The 14,869-nt window shown below is 41.8% G+C and overlaps 1 protein-coding gene across 2 annotated transcripts in view; it reads right to left on the reverse strand.

The window, feature by feature from the left end:
* The window catches only part of LOC126473196 (collagen alpha-1(XVIII) chain-like), a 646,928-nt gene that overhangs the window by 335,068 nt on the left and 296,991 nt on the right, over positions 1 to 14,869 (reverse strand). The window contains exon 3 of one of the 2 annotated variants that reach the window (XM_050100092.1): positions 6,851 to 6,936. In XM_050100092.1, coding sequence (XP_049956049.1) covers positions 6,851 to 6,936 — 86 coding nt within the window. Of the gene's footprint in view, positions 1 to 6,850; positions 6,940 to 14,869 lie in introns of both variants that reach the window. The other variant, XM_050100091.1, reaches the window with a different exon arrangement.

Genomic DNA, 14,869 nt, shown 5'->3' on the forward strand with positions numbered 1-14,869 from the left:
TCGCGCCGGCCCAAGAGACTGGCGTCAAGATCTGTCCACAGCGAGCGGAACTCCAGCCCATGTTGTTTTTGGCGAAACTCCAGGACGACGGGGTGGCCGAAATAAAGCTGTCCCGGGAATTGTAAATACGTCTGACACGCAATAAGTAAATGTGCAGGATAACAATTCTCCAGCGTCACCGTCGATGGTGCTCAGTTCGCAGTTTATGAAACCGGGAAGACACGCCTAGTAGCTGTACCTGAGCGATGGCAGAAATAACGTTTTCAGTGCTTTAATAGTTTCTTCCAGTGTTTGTGTGTGTGTGTGTTTGTGTGTGTGTGTGTGTGTGTGTGTGTGTGTGTGAGAGAGAGAGAGAGAGAGGGGGAGGGGGGAAGTTACATGAGTACATCTGCCTCTTCAACTCGGCCCTGAGGTAAAAGTGACAGACTGCATGATAATGCGACCGTGGATCCCAGAAGATTTTACTGCCTTTGCTGACTGTCCTTGCTATAAGAGTACGGTAAAAATATGGAAACACAGAGAAATGCATGCTCGAACGTAGGTGCTGATTCTAGCTGATTCTAGTCAAGCCTGTAGGTGACGCGTTGTCCTTGACCACGGACAGCACCTGTGTGTGCATGGTCTCCAATGTGTCGCAAGTGTCATTCGTCGTCCGAAAAGTTTTTTGTGTTGTGAGTCGGAACTAAATGATTTCAGTCGTGAACAAATTGTTGGTTCTCGTACGGCCACTGCTTCCCCACTCAGGAAGTGTTTCAAGAGGCACCATATCGAAGATTTATACCGCACAGTGGGAAAGCGGAAAATAATAACCCTCTAAGTCACAACGTGGAAGAAAGCGTGTGTTCAGTGAGGGTGACAGAAGGGCGTTGACGAAGATTGTGACGAAAAATACAAGGTTACTATAAATGGTCCATTCAATTTCACAGCTCTATATCTTCAAAAAATGGTTCAAATGGCTCTGAGCACTATGGGACTTAACTGCTGAGGTCATCAGTCCCCTAGAACTTAGAACTACTTAAACCTAACTAACCTAAGGACATCACACACATCCACGCCCGAGGTAGGATTCGAACTTGCGACCGTAGCGGTCTCGCGGTTCCAGATTGTAGCACCTAGAACCGCACGGCCACTTCGGCCGGCCTCTATATTTTCCACACCATTAAATGAACAAATATGATTCATGCATGAACAGAACAGTAAACTCAACAACTATGCATACTGTACCCTACAAATGTTGTAAAGTGCCGCTCTGGTCACACGACACGTGTCCTTGCGGTAGTCAAGTTCGTTCTATACATCGTGTCAACGATCTATACATCCCGTCAAAGATCATTACAGCAACATCGATGCGTTCTCTGAGCTTTTCTAGCGTTCTTTTCATCGAGGATACGTAAACACGGTCCCTTAATATGCTATCAAAGTCACAAGGCGCTAGGTCAGGCGGCCTTGGGGGGGGGGGGGGGAGGGGAGAGGGTGGGGGCAAGGGAACAGTACCACGTCATCTCACCGCTAACGCCCAATCCAGCATGCGGAACTTCGCCATTTATGTAGCGACGAACATCGGTGCTCCACTGAGGAATTGCCCCGTCTTGTTCGGAGATGAAATTCACGGTATCAGCAGCCAATGGGTCAGAAATTTATGAGCATTTTCAGTGTCCCAAACTCTCACATTGTGCCGATGTTTCCATATAACGGAAGGATACTTCATCCCTGAAATTCATCTTAGCGGCGAAATGTTCATCCTCTTGCTTTCTCGCCATTTTGTCAAGGCACTGTACTTGTAACGCCAGCTGGTGGGCACGAGGCAAAGTCGGTGAGTTTACGGTTCTATCCATGCATCAGTCATATTTGTACATATGATACTTTGGTAAATATAGATCTTTGAAAACGAAGTTGCTCTGTAAGAGGACGACAGCTGGAAACGTCACAGCAGAAATGAACGTCGCACTCGAAACCCTGTCAGCACCAAGACAACACGAACGGAGCTCTATAAGCAGGGAACTGCAGGGCGATCTGGAACTCAAAAGCATTCATCGGTGATACAAATGCCCGTAAGAGGAAAACGTGGCGCCGAAGTCATAAAATTTGGACTGTACAGCAATTGAAGAATGTCATTTGGCTAAATGACTCTTGTTTCATACTATTTCCAAATTCTGTCCGAGTTTACGACCCAAGAATGACACACGGTGGAGGGATTCAATAATAATTTGGGCAACCATATCGTGGCATTCCATGAGCCCCATGGTTAATCTGTATGGATTATGTGACAAATTTGACTGATCAGTGTTTGCTCCCAAATGGTGATGCAGTGTTCTAAGATGACACAGCCCCTGTTCTGCAGCTCGCATCATCCTGAACTGGTTTTGTGAGCACTAGAATGACTTGTCACATCTCTCCTGACAACGATAGTCATCAATTCTCAGTATTATTGAGACTTTGTGGTCTACATTGAAGAGAAGGTTGCGTGATCACCATCCATCTCCATCGTCGTTACTGACCTTGCAACGATTTCATAGGAAGAACGATATAACAGGACCGATATTTATCCATTCCGAGACTGCTGAAAGCTGTTTTGAATGCCAGTGGTTTTACCTACACCGTATTAGGCATGATAATGTGTTGTTTTTTTATGTTCCCACTTTTTTTGTCCGCCCCTGTACATCTGTGTCCTCAGACGGCTAGATCGAAAGTCTGCGATATAGTCTGCAAGTGGTAAGAGGTACTCGCGACTAGTCACATGGGACTGGCCTCTGATGAGACGCAGGATATAAAACTGACCGCGTTGTCGGCATGAACTCACATCGTATCGTGCTGTGCTCTAGAATCTATCTCGCTGACGCTGTGGGTATGTGAGTGGGTTAGCCGGCCAGAGTGGCCGTGCGGTTCTAGGCGCTACAGTCTGGAGCCGAGCGACCGCTCCGGTCGCAGGTTCGAATCCTGCCTCGGGCATGGATGTGTGTGATGTCCTTAGGTTAGTTAGGTTTAATTAGTTCTAAGTTCTAGGCGACTGATGACCTCAGAAGTTAAGTCGCATAGTGCTCAGATCTATTTGAACCATTTTTTTTTTTGTGAGTGGGTTGCAAACAGCATCTCACTTGGGCAGCTATTTAGATTGCCAATACACAGCTGCTAACTGACTGACTGGACCCTTCTGTTGGCGTGTGCCTACAATTTTACGACGACCCAGTTCTCTGTGACTTTGTGAACAGTTAAGTATATTGTGCGTTCTTCCTTACTGTATAATAGCGCGTGATTGTTGCACTTTAGCAGAACTAATGCCAAGGTTGCATGTGTGATGTATGCTGCTGCTCCATCTCGCTCAAATGTCTTTACAGTCACTAATTTGTTTGCTGTTTATAAATGCGCTGTCACGAGACGCTAAAAACACTTTGCTGGCCAGTTTTATTTTCGTCACTATGCACGCAGTCCATCAGATGAATCATAGGCCGACGCAGTATGACTAGTTAACATGGATTTCGCACTACGATGCTACTTGGAATTTTACGCATACACAAATCATAGTCAGAGATGAAGCAAGCGATGATCGTTCGACCGACTGGTGACTGTACAGAGCAGACAGAACATCTGAACACAATGATCTTTAATTTCAAGATGCGTCAAAGACAATACGGATCCCATTCTTTCGACAACTTTCATTTTATCGTCATTAGGACTAAAACTACACTATCCGATCTAAAGTATATGAACACTTAGCCGGCCGAAGTGGCCGCGCGGTTCTGGCGCTGCAGTCTGGAACCGCGAGACCGCTACGGTCGCAGGTTCGAATCCTGCCTCGGGCATGGATGTGTGTGATGTCCTTAGGTTAGTTAGGTTTAACTAGTTCTAAGTTCTAGGGGACTAATGACCTCAGCAGTTGAGTCCCATAGTGCTCAGAGCCATTTGAACCATTTGAACACTTATTAATGGACATTAATATGGAGTTTATCCACCATTCGCCTTTATGACGTGGTGAACTCTGCTGGAGTCACTTTCAGTGATGTGTCTGAATGTCTGTGGAGGATTGGCAGCACATTCTTCCTCAAGAACCGAAACTAGAGAAGGTAGCGATGGTGGATACTAGTGAATGGAGCGAAGCCTACTTGTAGTCTCATCCCAAAGTTGTTCCATTAGGCTGAGGTCGAGACTCTGCGCAGGCCAGTCCACTTCAGGGATGTTATTGCCCACAAACCACTGACTTACAAAAATCGTTCAAATGGCTCTAAGCACTATGGGACTTAACATATGAGGTCATCAGTCCGCTGGACTTAGAAGTACTTAAACCTAACTAAGCTAAGGACATCACACACATCCATGTCCGATGCAGGATTCGAACCTGCGACAGTAGCAGCACCGCGGTTCCGGACTGAAGCGCCTAGAACAGCTCGGCCACAGCGGCCGGCTGCGGTCCACCTCTCGTGATATCCAATGGTAAATTCTGCATTATAAAGAGCTGTCAGGATACTTTTGATCAGGTGGTGTACTTAGCTTGAGTGAAATACAAGGGTTTTTATGCGGATGTTAATAATTTCGTGAATATCACCTACGTAATGGAAAAGGAGCTGATTAAAGCCTACAGGTTATTTTCTGTCTTGTCTCTTTTCTTTCCAGTGATCCAGGATGATGACTTTCTCTACCTCTTGTCTGCACCTCGCCCATAAGCTGATTAACAGCACCACATGTGTGCTAATGCTGAAAACATCCCAAATCAGCAAGTGAATAACCTGTCGGAGTTTCCCAGTCGTCACTTGCGTATCATACTGAATTTCATCTTCCTGATGTTTTACTAACTTGTGAGTTAATATCTGCAGCAACAGGTTGCGTTTCACGGCAGTAAGGTTTTCAAGTAAAGAGAACTTCCTTCCTTTATAAAATTTAAGTTCTTGGTTTCACATTTTCGCTGTTTTGGAGCGATAACACTGTCATCCCGACCCTCACACTCAATAAGGATATGCCATTTTATAGCTCAGCCCGATAGTTTCAATTTTCTGGGAGTATTTTAATTTTTCTGCGCATATTATTTCTGATGGACGTACGCCGTTCATGAAGTTCTTAACTACATCTGCGTATGTTCGCTGTTGATAAATTTGTCTTCTTTCGACTTGCTATCTGAAAAGTTGAGAAAAAGATGGCAGTAATTTGTTGTTGGTTACACAAGTTGACTCTCGCTATCGTAAGGTCGTCACTGCTGTTTTTTTTGTGTGTTTATTGCCCTCGCTGGGGAGTGCATTTCACGGAAACATTATCTGAAATTTATGCGTTATGTCGCTGGCGTTGTCTTGCTGTAAATGACTCTAATTATTACACAGCTTCCTACATGGCCATTCCACTCAACTGAATTTTGGCCCATGCCCTAGACATGTCTATGGAGCTCTTAAAATTAGTAGGTTCTTCAGTCTTAACTTTTTCCCTGTTCAAAAAATGTTCAAATGTGTGTGAATTGTTAAGGGACCAAACTGCTTAGGTCATCGGTCCCTAGACTTACGCACTACTTAAACTAACCTATGCTAAGAACAACACATGCACTCCAACCTCCGGCGGAAGAGGCCGCGCAGTCAGTGACAGGACGCCTCAAACCGCGCGGTCACTCCGCGCGGCCTTTGTCCCTGTTTCTGCATATCTGCACAATTCTTTTTGTCTTCGTATCCGTTTTTCAGGTTTTTTTCTTTTCAAATTTCGCATCAAAAGAGGTGGTGGCTAAATTCCAGTTTGATTAAAGATAAGAGAACATCACTTCCTACTTCGAAATTAGATAATGCACTTCAGCATACAGAAGGAATGCTGTCTGTTTTGTTTCATATGCATTGGTTTCAGAGTGTATCCTAGTGGGTCTTGATTAGGATTACCGCCTCCAAAATCACGATTCGATAGTTCTCTCTTGAGGTGGCCACTTAAGTCCTTGACAAAACATCTCTAGCACAATATCTTGCTACCTGGAAAGTGGGAGACGAACTAAGCAAAAAACAGGTTAAATAATTCCATTGTGGCTGTTGCTTCCAGCGTGAACTTATCACTGAAATATAATATTCCAGCACTAACTCAGTTTGACAGCTTAACTTTCCATATACGTCAATCTAGTACACGAAATGTTCGGGTTCGACATCTGGTTTGTTCAGGGTATTCAACACGAATAATAACCCGCCAGGGTCGCCGAGAGCGCTAACGCGCTACTTCCTGGACTCGGGTAGGCGCACCGGCCACGAATCGAATCGGCCCAGCGGATTAACGACGAGGGCTGGTGTGCCGGCCAGCCTGGAAGTGATTTTTAGGCGGTTTTCCACATCCTGCTAGGTGAATACTGGGCTGGTCTCCACGTTCCGCCTCAGTTACACGGCTTGCAGACATCTGTACACATTCGCACTATTCCATGGATTACACTAGACGCAGACAGTTGGGGTACACTAATTCCTTCCAGGGGGGTATGAGCTACAGTTGACTTCGTAGCAGCTGAGGAGAGCTCCGCCTACCATCCTAAGGGAGCCATGGGTCTGATGATGGTTATGTAAAAATAACCGAAACCGGTTACCTATGTCACTGAAACATAAATGGTGTGATCAGGACTGAACTTTAGTCAAAATAGAAAAAAGTAGTATTGCAGCCGAAAGAGTGAGGAATAATATGGTGTACTAGAATCCCGATTAAAACCAACCTGCTTTCAGAGAAAATGTTGCATAGCATACTGAACGCCCCTGCAGTGTACATTAAAACTGTTGACGCTGCCATCGAAAAGAGAACCGCCTTGCCTACTTAAAGCATGAATTCACTCATGGAAATTCGTAGGTCGGTTTTGAAGGTCATGTAATCTACTGAGCTAGAGAGTCCAGCTAGAGAGAGAGCCAGTAACAACACTTACAGTCCATCGCTTGGGCGCTGAGGACGGTCTGCAAGGCCACGGCGACGAAGGCTGCGAAGCTCAGCATCCACCTCTGATGCCGTTTCCTGCTGAAACACAAGGCGCAGACCGTCACATAAGGCATGCCGTAGCCTGAACACAATGCAGTGCAGATATTACTAACATAGAAATCCGCATCTAAAACTGTTGTGACCAGACGAAAGTACAGTCGTCGATTTTCTCCACAGGATTGATTGATAAGTTGCAACTGTTATCGATTATTAACTCGATAACTTGAGGCACAAGTCCATCAGAAATTTTAATTATCACGTTGGGCCTATAATACGATGTTGACTCCTTCAGTTGAGATCACGCACTGGGCGAGCTGTGCTATGCTTGACACTATATCGACCTCAGGGTGAAGGCGCTGCTATGCTGAGAGGGAAGTGTGGCCTTCAGGAGCACCTCCCAGAAGTCTTTGCGGACTGCAGCCAACCCTCGCTAACGTCTGTGGTATCGATTCGCTTTGTTGACTTTGGTGTGTCAAGGCGATCCTTGCACGACAACACAAAAATTATTATAATGTTGGGTATCATGTCAACATGTGGGGCGCTAATCTGCTAGAAGTACGGTTGGATTGATCACATTGGTTATAGTTTATGGTATGTGATTTACTAAGCAAAATTCTACTCCATTCTAATCCGCCTCTATAGGTCAGGTTTCATCGCGTGTAGTATGTTGTTCAACTGCAACGTACCTTGTTCTATTCCAAGAAGATTTCATCACTAGTATTTACCTATAAAGGGCGAGAGGGATGATGAGTTAAATTTTCTGACGGTCACACTTTGTCCCAAATGTCTTGGGTGTGTCTCGCGGAATGACGTCAGGTGACGCTGTTGATGATTCATCTACTGAATGGAAGCACGGCGGTTCCATTGGTGCTACTCGAGACAAGTAAGTGGAATGCCGGCACAGGGATTCATCTTCTTTATTTCTTTCTGATCCGTCACAACGCCACACAGTGTTATACTGTATACCTAATCATTGTCGCGCACGCTCTGTAGACACAGGTGAAACTTCGTAAGAGGCCAAAGGAAGGTGGTGGCACACCACCTCCGCTATGATCTTCCACAGCACAAAATCGCGTGATTCCCGTTATGAAAAGAGCCACGTGTAGCAGCGTGAAGACACTGGACTCACATTCGGGAAGACGGAGATTGGATTCCATCCAGATTTAGATTTTCCATTAGTTTCTCTAAATAGCTTCAGAAAAATGTCGGGATGTTTCCTTTGAAATGGAGGCACTCGAATTCCACCAACATTCCTCCTCAAATCGAACTTGTGCTTCATTTCTAATGGCCTCGTTCTACATGTAAGTTGGCTGTTTATGTTTTCTCTATGTAAGTAGGCTGTTTATGTTTTCTTATTGGCAACGTTACGTAGCGCTCAATATGAAAATCACTGGCTGTGCTGTGTGCAGTCTGTGGCTGCTTTGCATTGTTGTCTGCCATTGTAGTGTTGGGTAGCGGCAGCTGGATGTGAACAGCGCGTAGCGTTGCGCAGTTGGAGGTGAGCCCCCAGCAGTGGTGGATGTGGGGAGAGAGATGGCGGAGTTTTGAAATTTGTCATGAACTGCTATATTTATATATGATGATATCAAGGTAAATACATTGTTTGTTCTCTATTAATATCTTTCATTTGCTAACTATCCCTATCAGTAGTTAGTGCCCTCCATAGTTTGAATCTTTTATTTAGCTGGCAGTAGTGGCGCTTGCTGTATTGCAGTAGCTTGAGCAGCGAAGATTTTTGTGAGGTAAGTGATTTGTGAAAGGTATAGTTTAATGTTAGTCAGGGCCATTCTTTTGTAGGGAATTTTGAAAGTCAGATTGCGTCGCGCTAACAAAATATTGTGTGTCAGTTTAAGGACAGTCTTGTATAATTGTTCAAAGGGGACGTTTCATATGGCGACCCTGCCAGAATACCTCACTGGAATCTTCTGATTTTTTGTTGTAGTTTGTGTAATTAGTGTAGATTTTGTTTATTGCTAGCTCGTAATTGTAGAGAAAATCTCCTTTGTAGTTGTAGTTTTTCATTGTTGTACAGTAAAACAGTTGTGGCATGCATGTAGATTTGCACCAAGTATTTCGCAGCTGCGCTGGCAATTAAGTAGACATTATTCCCATTGCTATGTTATTTTATTTTGCTCTTCAAATAGCGCTTTTCTGTGTTATCGTGTGAAATACTGTGACAATAATGGTGTGTGAAAAACGTAATACTAGGCTCCAAAGTAAACTGAGAAATGACAGTGAAGACGAAAGCAGTGTGTTAGCGCCGCAGAGTAATGAATTAACTAATGTTCAAAGTAGTAATTTGGTAATTGCGCATAGGGAAATGGAGCGGGCTGCAAACAATGGTGTAGACATTGAAACAGGTAGTGCACAGGGAAGCATTATCGATCGATCGGTCGGCAACAGCTCGCCTCAGGAATCGGGAATGACAGGACACAATCTTGCAAATACTGCAGATTCAGGTTTTGGGTCCTCACCGTTTTCTCACATAAGTCAAGACACATTTTCTGCTTGTCAAAATGTCAATGTTGCCGGTGCAAATTCACTGCCGAAAAGAACTGAGGAACATGTTTCAGACACCAGTGCATTGTTATTACAGTTAATGCAACAAATGGGACAAAAGCTACAAAAGTTAGACACAACACTTGAACAAAATCAGAAACAAATGGGACAAAATCTTAAAAAGTTAGACACAGTGGAACAAAATCTTAAAAAGTTAGACACAATGGAACAACACCAGAGACAAACACAGCAACAGTTAGACACAATGGAACAAAATCTTCAAAAGTTAGACACCACACTTGAACAAACACGTGAAGATTTAACCACTGAGTTACATAACATTGAATCGAAATGTCAAAAAGTCTGTAATGACGTAAAAACACAAATTTGTGAGCATTTCCAACCTATTTTTTCGCGTCATGAAAATGTATTACAGAATCACGAAGCAGCCATAAAAGAACTGCAAACTATTGTTCATGAAAATCATGAGACCTTGCAAGCTAAAATTGACTCAGTTGCATCTACCGATTCGGTTACGCAACTTGCAAGAACTCAGGAAAACTTAAAGGACACAGTAGATACCCTGAAAATTGGTTCAGAAAGACACATGGAGGAAATAAGTACACTATCGGAGAAAGTAGCCGAACTTTCGGATAAGGTCACTAACTTATCTACAAAGGTAGATGATGATCTGAATGACACAAGACCCGTAGCCTTCACTGACACAGAAGAGTATGAACAAATTAGAAAATTCAAACAGAATCAAAATCAAATCAATACACAGTACAAAAGAGAAATCCGAGAAGTACAAGATCAGCTGACACAGGTAATACAAGAATTACGTATTTCAGAGGATACTCGCGCCCCAATACGGGAAGAGGGACACAGAAATACGGAACAGCCACAAAATAATAACACAGGGCATTTCGGAAGTTATGAAAGAAATTGGCAAGGTGCACCGAATTTTGAAATGGAACCGCCGAAACGACGTAACAATGACCGATATGCGACTCGCCGACATGATGACTTTGACTATAAGCTGTTCATTACTACACGTAAATTCAAAACATTTAAGAATTCTGGCAACGACATTCATCCACAAGCATGGCTCCATCAATTCTCTCATTGTTTTCCTCCCAACTGGTCATTAGAGCACAGATTAGAATTTATGTGTGGTTACTTGGAGAATGAACCAGCTGTAAGAATGCGATCGGTAATTCACGATTGCCACAGTGAAGGAGAGTTTTACCATGCCTTCCTCTCAGCATATTGGTCTCAAGCCACACAAGATCGAGTAAAACATAGCATCATAATGATGAAACGTTTCGAACAATCTGAATTTTCCAGTCTTGTGAAATATTTTGAAGACATGTTGCATAAGAATCAGTATCTTTCAAACCCATACAGCCCCTCAGAACTCATCCGCATTTGCTTACTCAAATTGCCTGAACATTTACGACATATTATTTTAGCAGGACGTTGTAAAGAAGACATTGAGGCTTTTCAGGGTCTGTTACAAGAATTGGAAATTGACACTGACAATCGGGGAACGCGGAAACAGGAGCACAACAATTACAGGTCACATCTGTCACAATTTCACGATGAAAGAAATAATAACTGGACACGAAAAGGCTATTCTTACAACGCAAATCGTGACCAAAACAAACACCACCCATATGACAACCGCTGGCAGTGTAATAATAGTTACAGAGAAAGATCGCATTTCCGTAGTAATGACTATCACAGAGACAATCAGAGAAACAGACAATATGGGAACCAAAACAATTATTATCAAGGGAGGCAGAATAACTTCAGACGCAACAGTTCGGCGCACAGTTACGATTCAGGGAGAAACTCTCCACCACGTGACGGACAAGGAAGAAACTACGGAATCTACCGACATGACGACAGACGATATATTCGTAACGACAGACCTGAATTGCATCAGAACTGGCGGGATTCTAACAGAGCTGGGCCCTCTCGTCACGGTGAATTTGTAGAAGTTAGGTCTCCTAATCCCAATAACGGCGCGCGCCAACAAAGAGACAGACAATGACTCGCACAGCAGGCAGCCGCGTGCACCCGCTGGCTCCGAGAAAAATAACATAAGACGCTAGCCTTGAGAAAAAATTTAGCATTCTTTACCGATGTATACCGCCTGACAATTGCATTCAAGTTGAAACTCTGCGTACTAGGAAGAGTAAAGGTTTACACCACATTTCACATGTAAAACCGTTTATTGAAAGATAATCTGTTTTTTAACTTTGTCTTTGCCATATAACTTTTCACTTCACATTACTAGTATGCTTGTCAGACTTAGAATCTGTTAACATGCAACAATGTTTGAAGTTAAATATCCAATCAAGAACCAAGATAACTTATTTAAACAGAAATGAGGAATGCATTGTTATAGTGAACAGACGTTACAGTGTTATTGTGTGTGTACATTCTTGCTTGTTAGTTGCACGATTATGGAACGACTATAAGGCTTACATACTTAGAACATTTACCAGTACTGCTAATGAGATTTTAATGCAACATTTTGGTTTACTTGAAAATATATTCTGGATTTAAAGTACTTTCAGTGAGATACCAGATGGCACAGTGGTTAGTTTATGTGACAGCTACACGATTTTATCACGACGCTACTAATGAGTGACAATTTACAATGTTGCTTTTGCAGTGTTTCTGTTTTATATCTGCACAGTTTTCTGTTTTATTCTGGAAAGTAAAACAGGTTTTAGTAGTAACTTTTGTGGTATAGCTACAATGAGACTGCCTTTTCCGTAGCACAACAATACGTTACAGCACAGTACTTTCCTCATCACGGCAATAAGCGTAATAACTAAGACATTTATACGCAAAGCATTTCACTTTTGTTTATCATGAGGTAAGTACATTGACTTCTGCAGAACTTAGCTTTCGGAGGAAAATAGCTACGACACTTCCACAGAGATTATCTTACAACAAGATGCACATTTAGCGCTACAGGACTCGCATTTGAGTGATTAATCTTGTACTTAAGACATTTATTTTTAAAGATATTTGAAGTACAATGATACGAAGTTTTTCCGTGATACATTTTCCGTGATACATCTGTAACACCTGAGGGTATAATTACATTAATCCTCAGGGGGGTACACGCCTACTTTGTGTACCATGTGTTTGGCAAGCACAAGGAACCCTAGCTAATATGGTATTTGCTTATACAACTTTACACATCGGTACCATATTTCTCTAACACACAAATTACACAGCTATCTGATCATTTAACTGAGAGAGACAAACATTTATTTTACTATATCAGTGACAGATGTTTACGTAATTACACAGTTGGATAACTTCACGCTTATGAAACTGTATTTTGTCTGTACTTTGTAAACTGTTCATATTTTTTTGGAATCATTGTGATACTATGAGAGCTTTGAATGATGTATTTGGTATGAGATCATGATTTTTAAAGTACGTTTGAGGCAGCTGACACTTTTGACATGAGCAGAGAATTTTTTTAGGCTTAGAAATTTTTGGAGGAAGTTACGACGATTTTGAGATTTGACTGAAGTGTTATGATGTTATTATTACGACGACAATGTGTATTATGTTGTTGAGGAGTGTTTATTATGCTACGTATTTCTCATGATGAAATATTGAAGAAGTGTTGACGAATATGTATATGTATAATGAGGTAAGGAATAATGAGTAGTGGGACTTTGACTTGTGAAAAAGGATGTTGGAAACCAAGATTCGTACTTTAAGAGTTATGAAATGTGTGTATATGTGTGAATGTATCACAATGCTGGCGAAAATTTTTTGGGCACTGTTATATTCATAAGATTTTGTTTCTACACATTTGCAACGCAAATTCTCGATCCGTGAAATTTTATATGAGACTGCCACTGTAGCGGAACCTGCTGTCGTAAATATTTCCGTAAGAAAGTTAAGTGACCACCTGCACGTAATGCGTCGTGGGCACACAGCTGTGTCAAACACCTGGAGAACAAGCCATTAGGGTGTGCCTTTCCAGAAGCACAGGTAGAAAAAAAAGAAAAAAGGCAGGCCTTTATCCTCGCCATTGACATTCCTTTTGAGAAAATATTGCAAATGCGACACCCTCATTACTTCCATTAACCTTGCTATTGACATTCCTTTGTAGAAAGCATCGCAAATATTACACGCTCATTACCTGAAAACATATGATTACTCGTACTTTGTGCTAATTACTGAAATGCTTATGAATTGATGGGAAATATTCGTACATCTGCACACCTGATTAAGACAAGTGTCTTTCTACGAGAGTTGAGAGCTACTGACTTACGAAATGCCACATGACTATTGAATGATATTTTTATGCTTTGGTTTGCGTAATTGCTTATTTCATTTGATATCTGGTTTCCAGCTGTGTTGCAGCATTGCTTTTATAAAATAAAATGCATTTGCTAATGTGAACACTTTCTGTCAACAGATCTATTAAATAATTATGTTATGATCCACATTCTTTAAAAAAGGAGCACTTGGAGAGGAAAGAACAATAAGAAGGAACTAGTAACAGTAACAAATAATTTTCTTTTCAAGTACATGGTAATATTTCTTTTTACAATAAGTTGTTTTGGTGCACCACTTTAATTACTTAGACATTAAGATGTGATTATACATTTCCCTTATCTGCATTGTTATCTTTAGTGTACTATTTTTTCTGCTTGAGCTATGTCATGTTTAGATATAAGCTGCTGTTTGCCAGGCATAGTGCTACTGAGCTTTAATTTGTGTTACTCTGCTAAGCCAGATTTATTTTTTTGTTGCTGCACATTGGCTCATATTAGTTGTAATGTTGCATTGCTTGGTAATTTAGATTTACTGTAGCTTGCTTTGCAATTTTCCAATTTTTTGGATATTGCTGTTTGTGTTACTTATTTTGTGCTGCTGCATTGCCTCGTCCCTTAGTTTAGCATCTGAGCTCAGTAGATTTAAGTTAGCTTAAGAGGGGGTAGCCTCTAAGAGAATGAGTTGCGATGAATTGGAAGAAATGCATTGAGAAAACAGGTTTAGGTAGGATTTTATTGGAAATAAATGTTGAGGTAAGAAATGTGTGAACATATAAATACAGAAAGCATGCTTAGATAGAATTTTTTTGGTGGAAACAAAGGATGAAATAAGAGGAAAGATATATGAAGTTTTGGGTTGGACTGCAGTACCAAATGTTACACTGAAAACGAACCCTGTCCTTTCCTATTGGTGTTATCCCACTATGTGTTTGTGTACCCTTGTGTATTTGTTTTCTTCCTGTCTCTGTGTAGTTTCATAGAATTTTTTCTTCTTTTAATATTAAGCTACATTCACTATGATGAGGAATACTGTTATCCTCAAATATAATTGGCGTTAATAATATGTTATTTACTTTGTAAAGATGTTAGACATTATTAATTCTGTTCTGTTCAATGCTCATATATGAAGTTGATGTTTCAAAAGTTAT

The sequence above is a fragment of the Schistocerca serialis genome, chromosome 4, assembly GCF_023864345.2.
Source record: "Schistocerca serialis cubense isolate TAMUIC-IGC-003099 chromosome 4, iqSchSeri2.2, whole genome shotgun sequence".
In the NCBI taxonomy this organism is placed as follows: domain Eukaryota; kingdom Metazoa; phylum Arthropoda; class Insecta; order Orthoptera; family Acrididae; genus Schistocerca; species Schistocerca serialis.